Source organism: Maniola jurtina, chromosome 22 (genome assembly GCF_905333055.1).
Source record: "Maniola jurtina chromosome 22, ilManJurt1.1, whole genome shotgun sequence".
Taxonomy (NCBI): domain Eukaryota; kingdom Metazoa; phylum Arthropoda; class Insecta; order Lepidoptera; family Nymphalidae; genus Maniola; species Maniola jurtina.
Window position 1 is genome coordinate 11,376,257 of NC_060050.1, and position 23,369 is coordinate 11,399,625.

Genomic DNA, 23,369 nt, shown 5'->3' on the forward strand with positions numbered 1-23,369 from the left:
ATTACCAGCCGATTTTTAAAATCTTAATAGTTGAATTTCTAATTAGATATTAGGATTTCCGATGGTACACGAGTATCTGACCGATTTTCCAAATTCGACCGATTTAAATAAATCGGTCATGCGCACCGATATCCAAATATATATAAAATTACAGTATCATACAGTACAGATTATAAAAAATTACCATTCTTAAACGAGATCCACTATTAAATACATTTTGACTTTAAATACACTTTTTGAAAGATTTTTTAAATTAAAAAAATGCGTTTTTTACCGATGTTAGTAACGGGCGTCACAAACCGGTTAAAAATAATTTAAGTATATGCAAATAAATATGTTGTATATTATATAGGCTTATATAAACTCTGGAGTTTAATCTCTTCAGAAAATGTTGTTACTTTACGATATATTTTATCTAGTCCGATCCGATTCAATCTGGTCTGGTCTGGTCTGGTCTGGTCTGGTCCGGTCTAGTCGTCAGTCCGTCAATACGAAGTTAAAAATATATTGAATCAAAAAAAATTTAACTACGATTTCTCTTTCTTAGTTTGGGCGCGTTTATGGTCATTTTTAGGGTTCCGTACCCGAAAGGTACAACGGGACCCTATTAGTTAAGCCTACACTATCCGTCCGTTTTGTCTGTCTGTCATCAGGTTCTTTCTCATGAACCGCAATAGGTAGATATTTGATATTTTCAATGTGTATTTCTATTGCCGCAATTAGGCATTGTAAGGTATACATCTTCTGAGGATGCTCCGGTGTCGGGGCGAAACGTGCATCGAGTGGTTTTGGGATTTGTGTGGTGCTGCGTGGTGGTGGTGCGTATTGCCTGCTCGGTGGCTGGCTTTTCCTGCCTCTTTAGCAGTGGGAGGGCGGGCGGTACATATCGCATACTGCATGTTGCACCATACAGATTTGTTTGGTTTAGCGGGTTATAGCAAATTAAGCTTCTGATTCCTTGTAGTAACAAAATATATCGTAAAATAACAACAAACAAACAGTGAATCAATGACAAGTACAAATAAACAATAATCTAAGCCTTGGGCAGGCTCCAGATGCGAGTGTTGGCGTCCTGCCCCACGGAAGCTAATGTTTCGTCGTCGATCCACGCCAGCCCCGTGATCTGACTTTGAGGATGTGCGTCTGGAACAAACAATTACAATATTAATATAATTAAATCATCATTCTTGCCTCTTTTCCCTACTTCCTTAAAACTTCGCCTTATCATTTCATCAATTCTTGCCTCGTTCATGCCTTGATAATTCATCCTACTAATATAATAAACGCAAAAGTTTGTATGTATGGATGGATGTGTATTACTCTTTCACACAAAAACTGCCAGGCGTGTTTGGCTTTTTGAAATTCAGAGTGGAGATATACCCTGGATTAATACATAGGCTACTTTTTTTCCCGGAAAATCAATGAGTTCTCACGGGATTTTTAAATACCTATATCCACAGGAACGAAGTCGCGGGCATCGCCTAGTTCTTTCATAAATAATATCATACAAACTTCCCCTCATCATTTCTTCAATTCTTGCCTCTTTCATACCTTAAATTGTCATTAATTCCTTCCTAAATAATATCCTCCAACTTTACGCTCATCATTTCACAAATTCTTGCCTCGTCATACCTTGACACATTCTTCCTTGCCTACTCACTTTTGACAGCGACGTGCTTGGCGGGCGTCTGCACGCTCCACACGATGATGCTGGTGTCGAGGGAGCCCGAGGCGACGCGGGCGCCGTCGGGGCTCCACGCGACACAGTTCACGCGAGCGGTGTGGAAGCCCCATTCCTTGTTGTGGGCGAGCTGGAAAGAATTTTAGGTTACTTATTAGGAAGAATAAATTTGACAATTTGGCAGATTTCCAAAACCAAAACTGTTAAAACGTCAAATTTATTCTCAAAAATTGGCTCTCAATAATTAGCTTCAGTAGAAGGCAAAAACAGATCATGAAATTTTTACTTGATTTAATTCTTCATTTTGTTACATGACATTGAAACAACCTTCTTCGACCTTAAATATCTCAAAAATGAAAAGAGATATCGAAAAATTTCCTTCATGGACTCCAACCCCCTTTTTATTAGCAAAACTCTGGTAAAGGTAGATTTGGTCAAGCGCGAACCGTTACCTTACTATCGACGGTAGTATTGAGAATGCGTTTCTGTTGAAAACTTTGAAATTTTTACTATTTTTGACCCTTGACTATCTCCCAAACGAAAAAAGATATCTAACAACTTTCTTCGCAGATTTTTACCCCCTTTTATTAGCAAAATACTGGAAAAGTTAGATTTGGTCAAGCGTGAACCGTTACCTTATATTCTTCAGTGGTGTAGAGGATGAGTTTTCTGTTTGAGTCGCAGGCAACTAAGTAGGTAGAATCGGGACTGTAGCGTACATCAGTAATGGCGCCCAGATGAGTCAACTCTGTTACCGGGGAGAGAGAAGTTCCTTGTAGGGAGTATATGTGGACTTTGCTGTCACCACCTGAAATTGACATGATATTAAGATAAGATATGAAATTCAAAATATTTTTATTCGATTAGACTATTACAAGTACTTTTTAATCATCAAAAGCATCTACCACTGGTTCGGAATGCCGTTCCTACCGAGAACCAGCAAGAAACTCGGCGGTTGCTCTTTTCAAAGATTTGATATACAATATTATGCCATGTATAATGTGTTATTGAAGTCTCGCGCATTGCTGGAGCGAGCTGCAGGTCAAATCCAGGCTCTTTTATCATTCACATAATCTTCGATTGTATAATATGCTTTTCTCAGGAGCATAGTTTTAATAGATTTAAACTTGTGTAAAGCCAAGTCCAAAATTGATTGCGGAATTTTGTTATAAAAGATTATACCCATTCCCACAAATCACTTTAGGACCTTCCTGAGGCGGAGCGTAGGAGTCGCAAGCCGGTTACTGTTATGAATAACTAGCTGATACCCGCGACTTCGTTCGCGTGGATGTAGGTTTTTTAAAATTCCCGTGAGAACTCTTTGATTTTTCGGGATAAAAAGTAGCATATGTGCTAATCCAGGGTATAATCTATCTTCATTCTAAATTTCAGCCCAATCCGTCCAGTAGTTTTTGCGTGAAGGAGTAACAAACACACACACACACACACACACACACACACACACACACACACACACACACACACACACACACACACACACATACAAACTTTCTCCTTTATAATATTAGTGATATACTTACCTACTGTTTCTTGAATCTAATGTCTGTACTAATTCTAATGTTTTTCTCTAGTGTAAATTTAGAGTAATTTGCTAAAAGCCCGATTGGAAAAGAATCTTGACATTGAATATTTCCCAAACGAAGAGAGGCAAAGTTAGATTTGGTCAAGTGTGAACCGTTACCTTACATTCGTCGGTAGTGTTGAGATGTTTCTATTGAGAACTTTGGAATTTTTAATGTATTTGGCCCTTGAATATCTCCCAAATGAAAAGAGGTATCAAACAACTTTCTTTGCAGCCTTTTACCCTCTTTTAATTAGCAAAGTATTGGTAAAGTAAGATTTGGTCAAGCGTGATCGCAAATCAAATGCAGACAAAAAACACTCACCACCAACTGCAACGTGCTTCGATTTCGGGTCAATGGAAACGCAACTTGGTTCGTAATTGATGGGCAGTGTGGATTTTTTACTAGTTCCCACTATCACCGCTAACTGGAAAAATGTTTATTACAAGTCAGTTAATTTATACCCTCAATAGCTCAACGATTAAGGAATGGACAGTTCTGATAAGATCACCCCCACCCCGATTGCCATCTCGACCTGTCACGTACTATACATAAAATTCTTAAAAAATCAAAATGGCGGATTTAATGCGCTTATTTTGCTGGCTGAAAAATATGCCGTGCAAATCGCAGTCGATGGTTTTTGATTTTTTTTTAAATAACTTGTTTCTTGTTTTGTGTGCCATAAAGATTTTCTATCTATCTATCCATGGTGTTTAATCTATATCCTCTCTTTCTTACCTCTTTGACAGTGGCGACGATGGTAAGATCTTCATCTACGAGGTAGTCCAAAGCCCGGGGCTGCGCCCCTAGCGGAGTAGAGTTGTCCGTGTACGATGGGACTTCCCCTGTAATTATACAACAGAGCTTTAAACCTATGGCACAACATCCCGATATGAGATGGCAGCCTCAAAACAGCTGTTCTTTCGTGGCCATTCCATTCCATGGTTGCTGTGACCTTGACCTCACGACCTTCACCTGAGATCACATACTAACACATCCAGTATAACACTCACCTTCAGCACTAGCCACAGCTCTCCGCAAAGTGTCGTCGATGCCACAAGTGAGCAAAGTTGCATCTTTTCCGGTCCGCATTCCGTTGACTTGGTTGCCGTGACCTTGACCCCCCACGCGGCGACCTTCACCTGAGGACAAATCATTGTGACGTCACGTGCAAGTATTTCATAGAAGCTCGCATAATTTTTTTTTATTCAGATACAAGCTAGCCCTTGACTGCAATCTCACCTGATGTTAAGTGATGATGCAGTCTAAGATGGAAGCGTGGTAATTTGAAAGGGTTGGTTTCTACTTGGCAACATACTGGAATGCTGAATCGCTAGGCAGTACGGCTTTGCCGGTAGGGTAGTAATTAGCCACGGCCGAAGCCTCCCACCAAAACAGATCAGACCAGTGTAAGGTAAAATTTATTTCAAATGAGAAGGACATAAAGGTAGAGACACACCTGTATCGACGTCCCACAGCGTGACGGCGCCGTCGTGGCTGGCTGTGTACAAGCCCTTGCCCTGCAGAGCAAGGCAGGTGATGGGCTTGTTGTGCCCCGTCAGCACCCGGAGCGGCGTGTCCGGGTTGGACACATCCAGGTAGTTGATGTCCCCGGATAAGGACACGGAGAGTAAGTGCTTGCCTTGCCATAGGCAGGATACCTGCGAGAAATGAATAATGTAAAATAAGTGCGAGCGTAGCAAGCACGTAACTTTATGGCATTAATGACTATCTTATTAAATAGGATTTTATAGTGATAATAACAAAAAAAATGTTAAGAAAATCTCTTTTGACCTTATAGCCATAACAATGGTTTTCTTCACATGATGTTTGGCCATAATTTGGCCAGCCTGACCAAATTAATGAAATTCATGTTTTGGTCATCTATTGGTTTTCAAGACACCAAAATGGGCATTTTGGACAATCTGACCAAATTGATCAGTGTGGCCAAACTGGTTAGTGTGACCAAATTTGTCAGTCTGACCAAATTTTTCAGTAAATTCTATAGATCCTAGTTGGCTCACCTGTTGGTTTTCCACCGCAGTGCCTATGTTGAAAGTAGTGGTCCTCTCCCGGGTCTCGATGTCCCATATGGCACAGGTCTTGTCACCCGAGCAGGACAGTAGTTGTTTACCGTCCGGTGACCAGGATATTCCGTACACGCCACCTTTGTGGGCTGGAGAACCGATCTAGAAAAGCAAAAATAGCAAAAATTATAAGAATTACTGTGTACTTAAATAGAATAGATTTTTATTCAAATAAACTTTTACGTGTGCTTTTGAATCGTCAAAATATACCAGTGGTTTGGAATGCAGTTTCTACCAAGAACAAGAAGAAATAAAGAAAAATAAGTATAATAACAAAACAAAGTAAAACAAGTAGTTCAACTTTGGACATGAGGTGTATTACTGCTTATTGTATAACAGATCTCATTATTTTTATATATAATTTTTATATAATAATATATATAATCTCACATTATTACTTAGTTTTCGATTTTTGGCCAATGTTTAGTTTTGTTTTCTAACATTTTAGTTTTTGGTTTAGTTCTATAGCAGCACGTCCGTTATTATTATTGCATCTGCACATACTTCTTTTTGGAGAGTGACTAGTTTTTCAACTCTTTACCTATTATGGTTCAGGAGATATATCCCGCTGACAAACTAACAGATGGACAGCGGAGTAATAGGGTTCCGTGGGCATCTTTCGGGTACAGAATCTTAAATCTTTCTATTTCAAGTCAACGGGTGAAAAGTCATACCTCCCCCTTCAGTTCGGACGTGGCGCCGTCGTAGAGGAATATTTTGCCGTCAAAGCCAGCTGACGCAAACAGGCTTCCGTCCGGGCTGTAGCGCACCGCCTGAGCGAAGCGAGTGTGCTCCTGAAACAGACAACATATATTTGAGCCAGCTCTTCCAAATCTTCCTCACGTTTTTAGGTTTCCGTAGTTGTGGCGGTCGCCACATTCGCAAGTAGATGGCGCTTTTCAAGCTTTGTACGATGAAATCAATCAACAATCACTGGAATACATGCCTGACTACTCATAACGCTTACGCTAGATGGCAGCACGGATATAATCATCGGAAGTCAAAGTAGAACAGGCAAGTCTGAATCACACTAACAGAGTTTCCTGAAATCTGCACTATACATATTTGTATAGAAGTTCAGCTGACTCTGAGCTTCCTATGAAGCACATAGTTAGCGATCATGTTTCGAATCTATGTCATAAGGTCATGGGGGACTGGCGGTAGAGGGGAGGAGGATGGGGGAGGTGGAAGGGGGGGGGGGAGGTTCTGCCTACCTGTTTAGTGCACTTGAACTTGAAGGGAGGCCCCTCGAACACAGCAATGGTGTTGTCCTCGGAAGCGGTGACGATGCGGAACGGCCTGCTGGGACGGAAGTCGACGGAGTTGATCGGCTTGGACTGGCCGCTGATCTCCCCCACCGACGTGCCCGTTTCTGACATGAAGACGTGGCCGAATCTGGAAATAATCAAGTAAAAATCAAAATCAGACTTGGGAATGAGTTAATTTTACAGCTTTGATAGTTCCATGCCATCTTGTTCCTGTATAGCTCAAGCTATTTATGCAAGATTTGAATGGACCCGCGAAATAATTAATAACGTAGTTATTAGCTTAAAGTATTAGAGATAGGAAAAAATTGTGAAAACCATAAAATTGTATATATGTACGTATAAAACAGATTTTAGCTTGTTTGAATTATTGGACTAATACTCGCAGTTTTAGGAAACTGTAGAAAAAAGGAAACAAAAGATGTGCTTACCCGTTTCACTAAAAGCGAAAGTGTGTTGGTTTAATGGTATGTCTTTCAATCACGTCGCAACAGAGCAACTGATTGACCAGAGTACCAGGGCTACTTTTCGAAAACCTAAAGCCACGCGGACAAAGTCGCGGGCGTCAGCTAGTGATATACCTTTCTCTCCCTTCTCCCACCACCACCATACGCTGACTGTCCGCGCTCCACGCGATGTCTTTGATGGGACCTCCGATGGGCTGGAACTCATTTTTGAGGATATGCTCCTTGTTGACTGTGTCCCAGATCCTGACCTTGCCTGATACATCTGTAACCAAAAATAAAGTTGTCAAGGACTGCACACATAGTCAAAATCCCACGGACTCGTATGAAGCATTTGGCTTCCTCATTTCTAATACGCACTGTCAGAATGCGGAAGGTCCTTCCGGCTTCCGTTTTCCCTGCCAGCTATAATTTCGGTACCTTCAAGAGAAGAGTGAATAGGCAATAGGCATCTCTAAGCAGGCCTACTCCACCTTACTTCACTCCACTAGTAGCTTTAGTTTTAAGTTTACCTAATTAATTCGTTACTATCACCATAACCTAAATTTAAAAACCGGCCAAGTACGAATCTGAGAAAGTGATCCGGACGGGAAATCAACCGCATTTAGTTTCCAAACATAATGTTTGACAAGTGTAAATTAAAAATTTATAACACCCCCGACAAGTGAAGGTTACAGTAACTAGAAAAGAGCTGATAACTTTCAGACGGCTGAACCGATTTTCTTGAATTATAGCTAAGAACACTCTCAATCAAGCCACCTTTCAAACAAAAAAAAACTAAATTAAAATCAGTTCATTAGTTCAGGAGCTACGATGCCACAGACAGATACACAGATACATACGTCAAACTCATAACACCCCTCTTTTAGCAAATTAAAAACTGCCAATTCTGCTTACGCCGGTGACTCAACGGCTTTAAAGTCAACGTCCTCTAAAATATATACCATGTAGTATAAAAGTTGTCCTTGATACCAAAATTATTATAAAACTGTAAAGTGTAAACGAACCATGACCAACGCCGAATTCGGAGCAGTTAGATAAGTTCTTATTATACCTGTGTGATTTACATTTTTTGAGCGCTTTCCTAGACATCAGTGGAATTCAATTTTCGAATTCAAACAAGTCGTTATTAAGAAAATTAAAAACACCTTGCCCTGCCAAAAAACAAACTAAAAAGTAAAAAAAAAACACATTTGAAGATTGCGCCCTACAGCCTCCACATAGATTTCTAGGGTTCCATACCTAAAAAGAAAAACGGAACCCTTATAGGGTCACTTTATTGTCTGTCTGTCTGTTTGTCCGTCTGTCGTGTCTGTCAAGAAAACCTAAAGGGTACTTACCGTTGACCTATATAATCATGGAAGGTAGGTAGGTCTTATAGCAGAAGTTAAGGAAAAAATCCAAAAACCGTGAATCTGTGGTCACATCACAAAAAAAGTAAAATGTGTTCATGAACTAATAATTAGTATTTTCAATCTTCAAAGTAAAATAACTATACCAAATGGAGTATCATATGAAAGGGCTTTACCTGTACCTACATTCTAAAACAGACTTTTATTTAATTTTTAACCCCCGACCCAAAAAGAGGGGTGTTATAAGTTTGACGTGTGTATCTGTGTATCTGTGTGTCTGTGTATCTGTGTATCTGTGTATCTGTGTATCTGTGTATCTGTCTGTGGCATCGTAGCGCCTAAACGAATGAACCGATTTTAATTTAGTTTTTTTTGTTTGAAAGGTGGCTTGATCGAGAGTGTTCTTAGCTATAATCCAAAAAAATTGGTGCAGCCGTTTAAGAGTTATCAGCTCTTTTCTAGTTTTCTTGTAGAAAAGAAGGTTACATAACCGTTAGGTTCATAATATTATGTCAATTGACAAATGTCAAGCTGTCAAGATGGACGTTGCCTTGATACATAATTATTTATTTGAAAATGATGTTTTGGAAAACTCTGATACTTTGGATCGTAGGCGCGGAATAGTCCAAGAAAATCGGTTCAGCCGTTTGAAAGTTATCAGGTATTTTCGGTCTTTTCTAGTTACTGTAACCTTCACTTGTCGGGGGTGTTATAAATTTTTAATTTACACTTGTATATGTAATAGTTTTTGATTTATCGTGCAAAATGACGGAAAAATACCCTAGTACGGAACCCTCAGTGCGCGAGTCTGACTCGCACTTCCGTATGCCCGACCGTTTTTTTTGGCATACGGAACCCTAAAAACATACAGACATACAAACATGTGAGAACTAATACGTCCCAACACTTATATTTCTGTGTAGTGAGCAGAATCTAAACATAGTTTAATCTAAGATCGGTCCATTTGGCCAGCATCCAAGCCGAGCCGTATCATTACGAGATTTCTAATATCTCGGGTGACAAACCAAACGCTAAACTTACGAATTTCCCTGCTTTCAACGTTTTTTAATATCCAACTAGTGATCGCTGTGGTCTTTATAAGTGGAAGGTCCCAGGTTCGATTCCTGGCAAGGGAATTTCACTGGTCTGGTCTGGTGCTAGGCTTCAGCCGTAGTTAGCTATCATCCTACTGGCAAAGCCGTGCCGCCAAGCAAGTACGATACCACGTAGAAGCCGATCAGGGATAGGAATTAATGAAACTGCCATACCCCTTCCAAGTTAACCCGCTTTCATCTTAGACTGCATCATCACTTATCACCAGGTGAGATCGCAGCCAAGGGTTAACTTATTGGAATAAAAATCCACAGAATGAAGTTAGTATAGGGCTCTCTCTGTTACGACATCCCATACAAATGACAAAGACAAAAACTCAGTGGGCGTTAACCATTATGCGTCATCAACCAATCACAAATGGAACCGGAGACCCCTCGACCAGAAGATCTTTAACCACTAGGCCAGGGGTCGGCAAGTAATTTTAAGTGGGGTCCGAATACTGTTGATATTTTTCATCAAGGTTCAGAAAAAAATGAGAAAATTACAGCGACGGTCTTGAGCCAGTTTATTATAGTTTGGTTCACGTGAGGAACAAGGAATAGCAAATGCGAAAGTTATAATCCTACCAAAGTGCATAATGTCATGCAAATCATGCAAAATGTGTAAAAGATAAACTTTCATTCATAGATAGGTATTATAAATAGGTATCCAGACCGCCTCACGGGTTTTTAATAATTTTATTCGAATCCCGTTGTCCCCATTAAAGGGGGCACGGTTCGTGGGAACAACAGGACAAGTTTTTAATAATTTTATTCGAATCCCGTTGTCCCCATTAAAGGGGGCACGGTTCGCGGGAACAACAGGACAAGTTTTTAATAATTTTATTCGAATCCCGCTGTCCCCATTACAGGGGGCACGGTTAGCGGGAACAACAGGACAAGTTTTTAATAATTTTATTCGAATCCCGTTGTCCCCATTAAAGGGGGCACGGTTCGCGGGAACAACAGGACAAGTTTTTAATAATTTTATTCGAATCCCGTTGTCCCCATTAAAGGGGGCACGGTTCGTGGGAACAACAGGACAAGTTTTTAATAATTTTATTCGAATCCCGTTGTCCCCATTAAAGGGGGCACGGTTCGCGGGAACAACAGGACAAGTTTTTAATAATTTTATTCGAATCCCGTTGTCCCCATTAAAGGGGGCACGGTTCGCGGGAACAACAGGACAAGTTTTTAATAATTTTATTCGAATCCCGCTGTCCCCATTACAGGGGGCACGGTTAGCGGGAACAACAGGACAAGTTTTTAATAATTTTATTCGAATCCCGCTGTCCCCATTAACGGGGACACGGTTAGAAGGACCAACGGGATTAGGTACACGCTTCTGTTGCGTGCCGACCGCATTAGGCTATCACAGCCTTTCAGTTGATAGTATCCAAATTCCACTCTCCAGAAGGTGAGTATTTGTACAACTGTACTCTTGTACTATAGAAAGAGTCTGGAACTTCGTTTTGGCAGAATACCAAGTTTTACGTCGGCATAAGGGACTGCCCTAAGTAGGCGTGAACAGGATATGAAATAATTTTATGTAAATGTTGTTGTATTGTTTGTACTAATATTAGATGTTTAGTAATAGTTATTATCGTAAGCGCCGTCAGCTTAGTTGTTGAGACATCGGCCTCTCATTCGAGAGGTTCGGATTCGATTCTGAGCATGCACTGTTACTAAATTAAGAGTTATGTACGTTTTATCTATACTTCTATACTTATAATAATACTTATAATAATAAATAAAATTGGAGTGTCTGTCTGTAATTTCGAAATAACTACCACATATTAAGGTCATATGGTTATTTGTACAATACCATAACTGAATCACACGTTTTTAAAATTTTTGTCTGTCTGTCTGTCTGTTTGAAAAGGCTAATCTTTCGGAACGGCTGAACCGATTTTAACGGGATTTTCACATACGAGTAGAGGATTGACCAGGGTGTAACATAGGCTACTTTTTTAACCGAATTTCAAGAAGGGAGTTGTGTTTTTCTACCTATGTACATCGAAATCTCCGAGATTTCTGAACCGATTTGCGTAATTTCTTTTTTAATCAATAGAGGAACTTTGCGACATTGTTTCATAAAAAATTTGGATTCCAACTCCTCAATCCTGATGCTGCAGGAGATCTGACCAATCCACACGGGCGAAGCTGCGGGCATCATCAAACATAAAGAAACCTGCGTGCTTTGAGTTTTCCACTAAATCCTCATAGCTAGTACTGTATATGCAGGATATAAGATATCACCATCAACAAAACCACAAACGCGAATGTCTGAGTAATTGATAAATGTCGTTCACAGTTGGGCGAGCATTATGAAATTATTATATTCCGCGTTTATTTATAAAGTAAATAATAATAATCAGAGATAATAATATTATACACACGTGATACTATGCATTTCAGATAGTACACGCGTTATGAAAGTTGAAAGTCTGCAGTAAAAAGTTGATTTTTAAGCCTAGAAGATGTCTATGCTGTGATGGGTTTTGTCGATAATTTTAGGGTTCCGCACCACACAAGGATGAAAGGAAACCTTATATGATCACTTATTCGTCTATCTGTTGTGTCTATCAAGAATCTAAATACCCTATCTATAGGGTACTTCCCGTTGACCTAGAATCATGAAATTCGACAGGTAGGTAGATCTTATAGAAACCCGGCCAAATGCGAGTTAGACTCGAGAACCGAGGGTTCCGTACTCGGGTACTTTTCGGACGGACGGATGGACAGACGGACGGACAGACAGACAACTCAGTGAATAAGGGTTCCATTTTTCCTTTGACGTACGGAACCCTAAAAAAATTAAAATGTTTATCAATTTTCAAGTGGAAGTCTTTACAAGAGACCTAGTATGTCAATAGTTTGATGATGCCAGCGATTATGAGTGTTATTACTGCAATATCTACAAAAACAAAGACGAGATTGAAGATAAAATATTTTCATGATTCACAAAGATAACTTGATAAGCTACTATACAAAATCATTGCAATATGGTATTTCAATTGATATGGCAAATGGATGCAAAGTTTCAAAAAGCCTATTCTATTTGTCCGTTTTAAGTTTTTAACACCCAACCCAAAAAAAGGGGTATTATAAGTTTGACGTGTTTATTTGTGTATCTGTCTGTGGCATCGTAGCTCCTAAACTAATGAATCAATTTAAATTTAGTTTTTTTTTGTTTGTTAGTGGCTTGATCGAGAGTGTTGTTAGCTATAATTCAAGAAAATCGGTTCAGCCGTTTGAAAGTTATCAGCTCTTTTCTAGTTACTGTAACCTTCACTTGTCGGGGGTGTAAACTTGTAATCACATGAGTTTAACAAGCAGTTGGGCCTTGTGGTAAAAATGTTGGCCTTCTAATTGAACATGGCCAAATTCTTCTTATTTTGAGAAGAGAACTGTGCTCAGTAGTGAGTCGTGATTGGTTGATGATAATGATGATGGCATGACATTATATGTTTATTCCTCTGAAAAAGACATCAAAATACTAGTGACTTTGTCCATGTGGATGGTGGTCTTTTAAAAATTCAATGGGACCTCTTTGATCTCCAAATTGACCAAATTGATGCAATTAATATTAATACAATAATTACTTGATAATAAATATTATAAAGGTAACCAGATATCTAAACATGCTCTTGCATTTATAATCTTGGCTGTTTCAATCATGACAAATAGAAATTGCCATTCAAACAATGCTAACTACTAATTATGCTATATCCTAAAATTTTATGACTCACTTATTATGTAAATTCAAGTGATTCACGCACAATCTGAAATGCCACTTTATTTGTAACCAACTTTGGCAATTTCTATACAATCAGAGCATAATGTAAAAGGCAGTGTATCAGATCTGATAAAGTAAATGACTCATACACACACCTTGGTAATGGTTTATATATGGTCATAATTTCTTTATTGGTCAGGTTTCTTTACTTGACTGTTGATATGAAGGTTAAATGTTTATTGTACCCATCTAAGCTTGCTAAGTGGTGATAGCCAGTAGAGTTGGTCAGTTAGCTACTTAAGGGTCCAGGGTTTGATACCTTGCATGTGCCTCTAAGTTTTCACAGTTATACATGTATATTTAGCACCCCAGATTTGTGCGGGTCATCAACTAAGGATTATAATATATACAAGCCCAGCCGAAATCTGTTTTTGTACAATATGTACAACATCTCATGTTTGGATTGCACTGCTTGTTTTGTGCACACTATCACTACCCATATTATAAATACGAAAGTGTGTTTGTCAGTTTGTTCAATCACGTTTAAGAGTGACATAGGCTACTTTTGTCCTGGGAAATCGAAACTTCCCACGGGATTCAGAAACCTAAATCCACGCAGACGAAGTTGCGGGCAGCAGCTAGTAGAAGTATATAAACTTCCTTACCTCCGGAAGCGATGTAGAACCCGCTAGGCGAGTACTTCGCTACGTTAACTTGGCAGGAGTGCTCAGTATAGACATCCGATATCGCCGGATTTTCAATGTCTCGTATTATCACAGAATTTCCATTTGTGTACAGGAAATTTTTCCCTTTAGGGTCCCCGCCCAGCACCAGAGGCGTACCACGTTGCGTCCTCGGCAACGCCGCGAACGTATACTCTGCAAAAACAACCACTTTTTCACCACCAAAAAAATACTTTTCAATCTTGATTCTTGAACACGCTTTCGAATTCACAATCACCTACATACACTCGATCACTACTTACTATTTGAATATGACATTATAATTACACGTATAAATAACTATTTTACACACTGAGACCGATAAAAATAAGTTAAAATCAGTACTTTTTAGTTTAATTTTACAAAAACAAAATCAGCCGATACAATCCATAGCCTTCCGAAAAATGACGTGACGTGACACCGGTTAGTGATGTGAAGCCAGCTGATAGATACGATTAATGAGTAATCGATTTTTGTGATGATTAATTTAATATGTAATTGAAAACTTCAATCAAAGTAACTAAAAACAATTGCCTCACTATATTATAAAATTTTCATCATTTTTAAATAAAAAACTGTTTTATTCCATATTATTATTAAAAAGTGCATAATATTATCATAATTTGGGACAGCAGAAGTTGGCCAAAAGATTTTTGTTTCCTATCAATCACAATCAAGGTATCTTTAACATTAATATAAAATAATAGTCTCTGATATGCAAGTGCGTCTCATCTGATGCCCTAATAATTATTATAACATCACTTTTCATCAAGTAGATGTTTTCAAGCTTATGCTTAAAAAGGAAAAAGAACTACAAACTATTTGAATCTCATATTATAATACTAGATGATGCCCGCGACTTCGTCCGCGTAGATTTAGGTTTTTCGAAATCCCGTGGGAACTCTTTGATTTTCCGGGATAAAAAGTAGCCTATGTGCTAATCCTGGATATTATCTATCTCCAGTAGTATAGTATTATCTCCGTCCAGTAGTTTTTGCATGAAGGAGTAACAAACACACACACATACACACACACACACACACACACACACACACACAAACACACACACATACAAACTTTCGCCTTTATAATATTAGTGTGATGTGATGGATTAGCCTTAAGTTTCCAAAAATAGGTATCAAATAGTAAATCGATACCAAAAATCGTCTTTTAAAAATAAACTCGATATAGTTAAGCACTAATGACAATTCGCTGTTATTGTTTTGGTAGCACTGCGTTATTTTACGAAATGCCCTTATATGGCATGATCCTTCTTGGGTGATAGGTAGCCTGTGATAGCCTGTATAAACTTTTTCCTGACAGTAATAATCATTTGCAAAAAAACTGCCAAATTAGTTGAACCATTCTCAAGTGATAATCGTACATAACTATATCAACTTTCATTTATATAATATTTAAATACATCGATATTTTAGTAGTATATAAAAAATTATATTAAACATAAAGTATAAAACTTTTTGTGTTATATTATTTTTGTAGTAATTCATTTTCCCTAAAATATCGGAATGTTTATTTACCCTGGTAATACTTAAATAAAAAAAAAAACATGTAAAAATATATTAGGTAAATGCATAAATGATGAAAAATAATAAGTAACTAGCATAATATAACAAAAGTAATGCAATAAACCTAAAAATACAAACAATTTTTTTTGAATAAAAAAAATTAAAAGATGAAAAGAAATATTTTGGTACAAGTTTTCGATTATTCAATGCGCTATTTGGACTTCGTCTGTGTCGGTGTTAGCTGGCGGGCGTGCTCTGCCTTTTTGGAGTGTTTTTTTTTTGTTAACTGACTGGAAAGCGCTCTAAAGGGGTGCCGTGCGTATGTCGGCGAGCGCCAGCACAGACGGGGTCCATACTTGTATAGTTTAACTAACTCGTTACAAATAACTACAAACTTGACATTGGATCATCTTTGTAAAGCCAGGCGATAGAGAAAAAAAAAATGCGCCATTTTCGAATTATTTCGACTGTCAATGTCATTCTTCCTTGTCAAAAAATGTCATTTTATTTTTGGTCGCTGAGTGGAATGCATGAATTTTTGTTCCGCAATGTCAAGCATGTCTCGAAAATTGCATCATGAATATTCGTAAAATTTGCTTCAATGGTGAAACTTTCCTATAATTTAGAAGCAAAACATGATGAGATTTGCGTCGAGAGTGAATGAAGATTGTTTTTCATCGGGCTGTGATAATAATTAGCGTTTTATTTGACATTCGATTCCACGTGTTCTTAGAGTTTCTGTCATTGTGGAAGTCTACGTGTCTTGGAAATAGTTTATTTTTTTGTTGTGTTCGTGACTGCATTTAAAGCAAAACATGGAGTCGTTGAATATGGCTAAACTTAACCTGTCCAGTGTGAGAAACAATGTAGTTGCTGAAAGTGCACCTCCAAAACAAGAAGTTCCTGACACCAAGTTAGAAACCAATGTAAGTTCGTGATGTCTTTGAAGCAATTTGGATAACATAAAAATAATTTCCACCTGTTTAAACGAGTATGCAAACTGTCCATGAGGTTATAAAGTTCATAGATTGTTCAATAAAATACTATTTTGTTCCCATATTGAGAATTTTTAACCTTGGAAGTTCATTGTGTTTTATTTAGGTTTTATAAGTGTTAAATAAACGATATGTATGTATAAACGATATTCTTTTGTCTCCTTGTCACTTCTGTACTGTGTCAATTCGAAGTAAAGTGTAAAAAAAAGCAAGCAACTAGCTTATGCCCATGACTCTGCATGGACTACACAAATTTCAAAACCCTATTTGACCCAATTTTCAAAACCTTTTAATGTCAGATGCCTTTGTCATAATAGCTATCTGCATGCCTAATTTCAGCCTGATCCATCCAGTAGTTAGAGCTGTGCATTGATAGATCAGTCAGTCAGTTTTTTCTTTTTAACCCCCGACCCAAAAAGAGGGGTGTTATAAGTTTGACGTGTGTATCTGTGTGTCTGTGTATCTGTGTATCTGTCTGTGGCATCGTAGCACCTAAACGATTGAACCGATTTTAATTTAGTTTTTTTTGTTTGAAAGGTGGCTTGATTAAGAGTGTTCTTAGCTATAATCTAAAAAAATTGGTTCAGCCGTTTAAGAGTTATCAGCTCTTTTCTAGTTTTCTTGTAGAAAAGAAGGTTAAATAACCGTTAGGTTCATAATATTATGTCAATAGACAAATGTCAAGCTGTCAAGATGGACGTTGCCTAAATACATAATTATTTATTTGAAAATGATGTTTTGGAAAACTCAGATACTTTGGATCGTCGGGGGTGCTATAAATTTTTAATTTACACTTGTATATATTGAAATTAATGTTTATAAATGGATAGGCCCTGACAGACCCTGAAACTTTCCACCAGACCAGAGCTAAGCCAATTTACCAACTAGAAATTCTCGAACAGCCTCAAATCCAAGTTAGGAATCAAACACTGCACTTCCCAGTATAAAACTACTGTGCCAGGGAGGTTCTCAAAACTGATTGACTCAAAACAACAAGTAAACATTTTGTTACAGTCATTTACTGACCCTGAAGAGGAGTATCATTGTGAATACCGCGAGGACATATGGAAGACCCTACTGGAACAGGATGCTGAGAAGCCAACCATACACCTCCAGTCACCTCAGGTATGTCATTTTTTGATAAACATAGATGCCTTATGGAGTGACATGTTCTGAAAGGAAAAACTGCTTATTAAAGATTATAAAGAAATATTTTTTTGATGTGAAAACATCTTTGGATGTGTAGAGCCATTTAGGAATAAAAACTTCAAGCAGTATGATAGCCTAGTAGGTTAGATATTGACTTATTTGGAAGCTCGGAGGTTTGATCCTGGATGCATGCCCAACTTTTAATATTATATAGAAGCAGGTGTTACTTTGTGGAAGTCCATGATATACAAGGAACCAAAGGCTTAATTTGCTATAATCTGCTATAAAAAAAGATTCTGACAAACTGAGAACCTCCTCCTTTGCAATTGTGATTTATGCATTGTAAGATCTATATCAGCTCCTGAGGATGCGCCGGTGTCTGAGTGAAGTGTGTTTTGGTGGATTTGTGTGGTAGTACTTGGGGCTTGCTTGATGGCTAGCTTTTCCTGCATGTTTAGCTGTGAGAGGGTGGGCGGTGCATGTGCATGCTGCATGTTGTACCATACAGATATGCCTTTTTCAGTGGATTATAGCAAATTAAGCTTTTCCTTCCTTGTACCCAACTTTTAACTTTTCAGAGTTGTGCCTTTTTACTTTTAAGCAATGAAGTATCATTTGCTTTTTAAAGTGGAGGGAAACATTGTGAGGAAACTTGCTTCCCTGAGAATTCTCCACAATGTTTTCAAAGATGTGTGACTGTGAAGCCCTTTAATCCACAGTGGGCCAGCTGTAGGTACCTATAACTTGGCCATCAGCACAAGCTAGTACTATTCTATCTCACATACATATTTTGTTTCTCAGAAAATCTGTTTCTGGTGGTCTAAAAAAGTGGTTCTAGGACTTTGGTCTGTAAAACTTTAATGTAGGTTACTTATTATTGTTGTGAAATGGCAAGTTAATATGATGTAACATTGCTTTATGATATGATGCAAGGTTTATCATTTGTTTCACAACAGTTAATTGATATTGGTAATTTGAAATAAATAAACCATACTTACCACTAAGTGAACTTTTTTAGTTTCTTTAATGTGCAGTTTTTTTTCCAATCAATGCATAGCATTTTTCTTAAATTACATGGAAAATTAGTGTTTCATGACTGTAATGTCGTGTGGTAGCTTTTAGAGATCCTTACCCAAAGTTTGCCTATTACTAAGCCTCCACTGTCTGTCTGTCAGTCAGCTGTATCTCATGTATGTCTAGGGCCCCCTTTTAAAAGAATTTGTACAACATGATCTCTTTTATCTATGCATATAATAAAATTGTAGAAAAGTGGTGTCTGTACAATGGAATATATAAAAAAAAAGTAGCAGTTATTATATCGATGCCGAACCCGAAATTGTAATTAATTTTTTTTTTGTCTGTTTGTCTGTGTGTTTGTGCACGCTAATATCAGAAACGGCTTATTCGATTTAGATACGGTTCTCACTAATATATTGTAGTAAGCTTCACTTAACATTTAGTGTTTATTTCATGTCAATCGGTTCATAAATAAAAAAGTTATGTCAATTTAAAGAATCACGGCGAACATTTTTACCGTACATGCTGCCCGAAAAGTCACTATTCCACGCGAACGAAGTCGCGGGCACAGCTAGTTTCCCAATAAACTTATAACTCTAATTTTGCTGACACTTCAATATCCAAAGTATTACTAATCTCTGGGACTTCGTCTGCGATGGCGTTTGCTGGCGCGCGTGCTGTGCTTGTTTGGAGTGTTTTTTTTGTTAGGAGTGGCTGGTTTTTGTGTTAGTTGGTGTTTTTTGGTGGTGGAACTGACCGGGAAGCGCTCTAAAGGGGCACCGCGCGTATGTTGGCGGGCGCCGGCGCAGACGGAGTCCATACTTGTATAAATTCAAAAACTTGAAAATATCACAAACTTGACATTGGCTAATCAGAGTAAAGCCAGATTAAAGAAAAAAAAAAAAAAACTAATCTCTGGACTTATATTTGGACCCTACAGTTGGAGTTTCGAGGTGCCTTGGTCCAGCAACTCCGAGATGTCACAAAGAAACTAAGTCTCACGCTAGCAACTCTGCATTCAGCGGTGGCCCTGTTGGACCTATTCATGGATGCCCATAGACTGAGAGCCGATAGACTGACCCATGTTGCATTGGCATGTTTGAGCTTAGCTGGTAAGTTTACTTTTTATCACACTAATATTATAAAGGAGAAAGTTTGTATGTGTGTGTGTGTGTGTGTGTGTATGTTTGTTACTCCTTCACGCAAAAACTACTGGACGGATTGGGCTGAAATTTAGAATGGAGATAGATTATACCCTGGATTAGCACATAGGCTACTTTTTATCCCGGAAAATCAAAGAGTTCCCACGGGAATTTTAAAAAACCTACATCCACGCGAACGAAGTCGCGGGCATCAGCTAGTCTAAATATAAAAAAGAAAAATGTGACTGACTGACTAACTGGCTTACTGACTGATCTATCAACACAGCTCAAACTACTGGACGGATCAGGCTGAAATTTGACATGCAGATAGCTGTTATGATGTAGACATCCGCTAAGAAAGGATTTTTGAAAATTGAAAGTAAAATAGATATTTGAAAGTTGTGTAATCCAAGCGGACTTTGCAGGCATAAGTTAGTTTAAATTAAAAATGAGTACCTATTAGTTAATTGAAAAAGGAATTCTATTACCAGATGTGTGCAGCTCATAGAGGTATAGAAGTACTGCCTACCCTAGTTTTAATAAATTAACACTTATTTTCCATTATGACTTGCCAGAAAATAAGTTCATACCTTAATGCTTACCCTGGCTTTAAATCCTGTGCTGTCTATTACTTGGTATTAACAATGTCTTGGCTCATTGTTGTTAAATGTTCATTGCTTTGATTGATCGGGATTGAGCCCTGGACCCCAGACTATGAGACTGTTATCTTAACCACTATGCTAACACCACTTTCTTTCTGTAAAATTAATATTCCTTTCACAGCCAAAAGTGAAGAGAACTTCAGCAAAGCACCCACCTTAAAAACCCTATCAAAAGTCAGTGGAGTCCAACTATGTGGCAAGACATTCAGACAGCTGGAGTGGATGGTGGGCCAGCACGTGCGCTGGAGGCTGCTCTCTCCCACGCCCGTAACCTTCGCGTCTCTGCTGGCCCAGTACGTGGTGGCCGATTGCGACCTCACAACTCGCCACCCCAAGTTCGTGAGAAGATTCCGACGGGATGGTGCGAAGCTATTGGAAGCATATTTGGATTTAACACTATCCGGTAAGTTTTTAAAAAATTTTTTACTAAAAAATAGTGAGCAAACGAACAGGCGGGTCACCTGATGTTAGGTGATTACCGCCGCCCATGAACAATTGCAACAGCATTGCCTGCCTTTCAGGAATTTGTTGCTCTGCCCCTTAAATGAGTTGTCATTTGGTAATTTTTCAGGAAATTTCTTTTTCCAGGGTTTCCTAAAAAATACCTTATGCCTAGTTGAAGTAAAACGGCACTTTTAAACACTGATCAAAGATTACGGTCTCAAAACAGCAGTTCTATTTGGCGATCATTTTAAATAAAGACGGGAAGTAACGTTTGTGTCACTTCTGTCTGAAAAAGATCTGAGTTACTCTCATGTCACGCCTGAAGAAGTTTTACTTCAAATATCCACAAAAAAGGAGAAAAAATTATGTTTTCAATAAAAAACGGAAACCAGGATGGGTTAATTTCACCAGTTTCAACAACTAAAAAGTTGTTGTTGGCACTTGCGGGAAGTTACACTGTACCATCAACGTACAGTTGGGTGTAAATCGCATCGCTATAAATAAACTATTAAAAAATAACTTCGCTCACTAGAATAGAATGTATTTTTATTCGAATAAAACTTTTACAAGTGCTTTTGAATCGTCAAAATAATTTACCACTGGTTCAGACTACGCTTGCGCTATACTGAATTTTCTGTTCTTTACAGATGTGCGTCTCAAAGTAGTGGAGTGTGTGGACGTGGGTTGTGCATGTGTAGCGTGCGCGCGTGCGGAGCTGGGGTTGAGCGCGTGGCCCGCGTGGCTCGCCGCTATAGCGGGCAGAGACCGGTCCACTGTGGCACCTATAGCACGACTGTTACAGAGGTAACTATTGCCTATAATAATAATAATAATAATAATCTTTATTCCAGATATTACATCCATTTTGTTAGTAATACAAACAATTGCTTAAGACTATGTTAGTAACTAGGTTAGTTTATTTATTATAATATAAATTTATTTGACTAGATACCCATCCATGAGACACTAAGAGTGCATGTGCAAACCAATCCAGTGTCTCATAAATGGATTATCTAGTTTTTCAGACAAAGTCTTCAGAATGCCGTTGGAGCTACCACGGACTCTGCTCATCACCGATGCTGCTCTTTTTCTCATAATTGCATAAAAATCGTCGGTACGAGCCTCAGCAAACATCAGTGACGCACTGCAGAATCTCGGCAGCCCCATCAGCACCCTGAATCCATTATTATATTGGACGCGCAGGTCATTGTAGGTCCTCTGCGTATATGACACCCACAGGCTGCACGTGTAGAAAGTTTGGCAATATGCCTTAAAGAGAGTTATTTTTACTTGTTTGTTGCAACGTGCAAACCTGCGAGCTACCATATTGCATCGGACTGCCAACGCCCTGCGCTCCCTTTCCATATCTTTTATATCAGACATGTCTTCCGTAACAATATGCCCTAGATATTTAAACTCTGTGACTCTTTTAAGAGGAACTCCGTTAAGAGTCACAGGAGGGATATCATCCGGCGAGTTACCTTTGCTCTTAAAAACTAATAGCTCACTCTTTTTTACATTATACATGAGTCCATGTGACTCAGCATACGACTCGCACATCTTGAGTAACTTTCTCAGTGCGCTAATTGATGGACTCAGCAGAACCATATCGTCTGCATAACTCAAGTTATTAACCATAGTGCCATCAATAGAGCAGCCAATTCCGGTTCGGCGGAGTCCATCAATCAGCTGATCAATGTAGACGTTAAACAGGGAGGGAGATGTTAGTCCACCCTGTCGAACTCCGCATTCAAGGTGATATGGATCCGAAAAAGCACCAGCCCATTTGACCCTGTTCTTTTGTGAGCTATACCAAAACCTTAATATATTAACCAATTCTGGTGGCACATTAAGGTCCCTCAGCTTTGTCCACAGCTGTTCGTAACAAACAAGGTCAAATGCCTTAGAAAGATCGAGAAAAGCGGCATAGACAGGTGTCTTCCTGTCAGTATAGTATTTAACAGTCTGCTTGAGCGCCAGTATAGCACTTTCCGTGGATACATTTCTTCTAAAGCTGAACTGTGCATCATTTAATTTTATATATCCACTGAGCTGGCGGTCAAGCAGACCATCAAACACCTTTCCCAATACTGTGGCTAATGTAATTGGCCTGTAGTTACCTTTATCGGCAATATCACCCGTTTTATTTTTAACTACAGGCACAACTACACTCTCCATTAGGTCTGCAGGAAGGTACGAGTGTCGGATGCAAAACGTATAAAACATAGCAAGGATCCGGTAAACATGAGAACCCGCATTCAACAGGTGCTCTACACTCAGTTCATCATGTCCCGCAGCCTTTCCCCTCGCCAAGCTCTTTATAATACTCTCTACCTCTTTAGCGCTAAATGATAGAGAAGAGCCCGACGCAGGCAAATCAACCCTCTGTGCATACTGATCCCGAGTTAATGGTGATTGGACTCTAAAATGCTCCTTGAATATGTTAGCTA

At 38.7% G+C, this 23,369-nt stretch overlaps 2 protein-coding genes across 4 annotated transcripts in view; one reads left to right on the forward strand and one right to left on the reverse strand.

Moving 5' to 3' along the window:
- Nucleotides 1-899: 899 nt before the first annotated feature.
- Nucleotides 900-14,402, reverse strand: LOC123876841 (actin-interacting protein 1). Its single transcript, XM_045923215.1, has 13 exons — nucleotides 14,248-14,402; nucleotides 13,928-14,140; nucleotides 7,198-7,345; nucleotides 6,566-6,746; nucleotides 6,026-6,145; nucleotides 5,289-5,453; nucleotides 4,724-4,925; nucleotides 4,278-4,406; nucleotides 4,003-4,109; nucleotides 3,589-3,691; nucleotides 2,317-2,489; nucleotides 1,661-1,811; nucleotides 900-1,143 (listed from the first exon to the last, which is right to left on the reverse strand). Exons 1-13 carry the CDS (start codon nucleotides 14,261-14,263, stop codon nucleotides 1,034-1,036), a joined length of 1,818 nt encoding a protein of 605 aa, XP_045779171.1. The 5' UTR covers nucleotides 14,264-14,402; the 3' UTR covers nucleotides 900-1,033.
- A 1,616-nt stretch (nucleotides 14,403-16,018) lies between these two features.
- Nucleotides 16,019-23,369, forward strand: part of LOC123876846 (cyclin-J-like) — a 42,127-nt gene continuing 34,776 nt past the window's right edge. For all 3 annotated transcript variants that reach the window (XR_006798436.1, XR_006798437.1, XM_045923222.1), the window contains exons 1-5: nucleotides 16,019-16,436; nucleotides 17,520-17,630; nucleotides 19,612-19,783; nucleotides 20,597-20,878; nucleotides 21,567-21,723. Coding sequence is in view for 1 of the 3 variants with exons in the window: in XM_045923222.1 (XP_045779178.1) it covers nucleotides 16,326-16,436; nucleotides 17,520-17,630; nucleotides 19,612-19,783; nucleotides 20,597-20,878; nucleotides 21,567-21,723 (833 nt within the window). In the remaining 2 variants the exon portion in view is untranslated. The remainder of the gene's footprint in view (nucleotides 16,437-17,519; nucleotides 17,631-19,611; nucleotides 19,784-20,596; nucleotides 20,879-21,566; nucleotides 21,724-23,369) is intronic.

Coding starts and splice junctions, on each gene's coding strand:
- LOC123876841 (XM_045923215.1), bottom strand. Junction 6,747..7,197: donor GTGGGAGAAGGGAGAGAAAG/GTATATCACTAG, acceptor GATTATTTCCAG/ATTCGGCCACGTCTTCATGT. Junction 3,692..4,002: donor TCGTCGCCACTGTCAAAGAG/GTAAGAAAGAGA, acceptor ACATTTTTCCAG/TTAGCGGTGATAGTGGGAAC.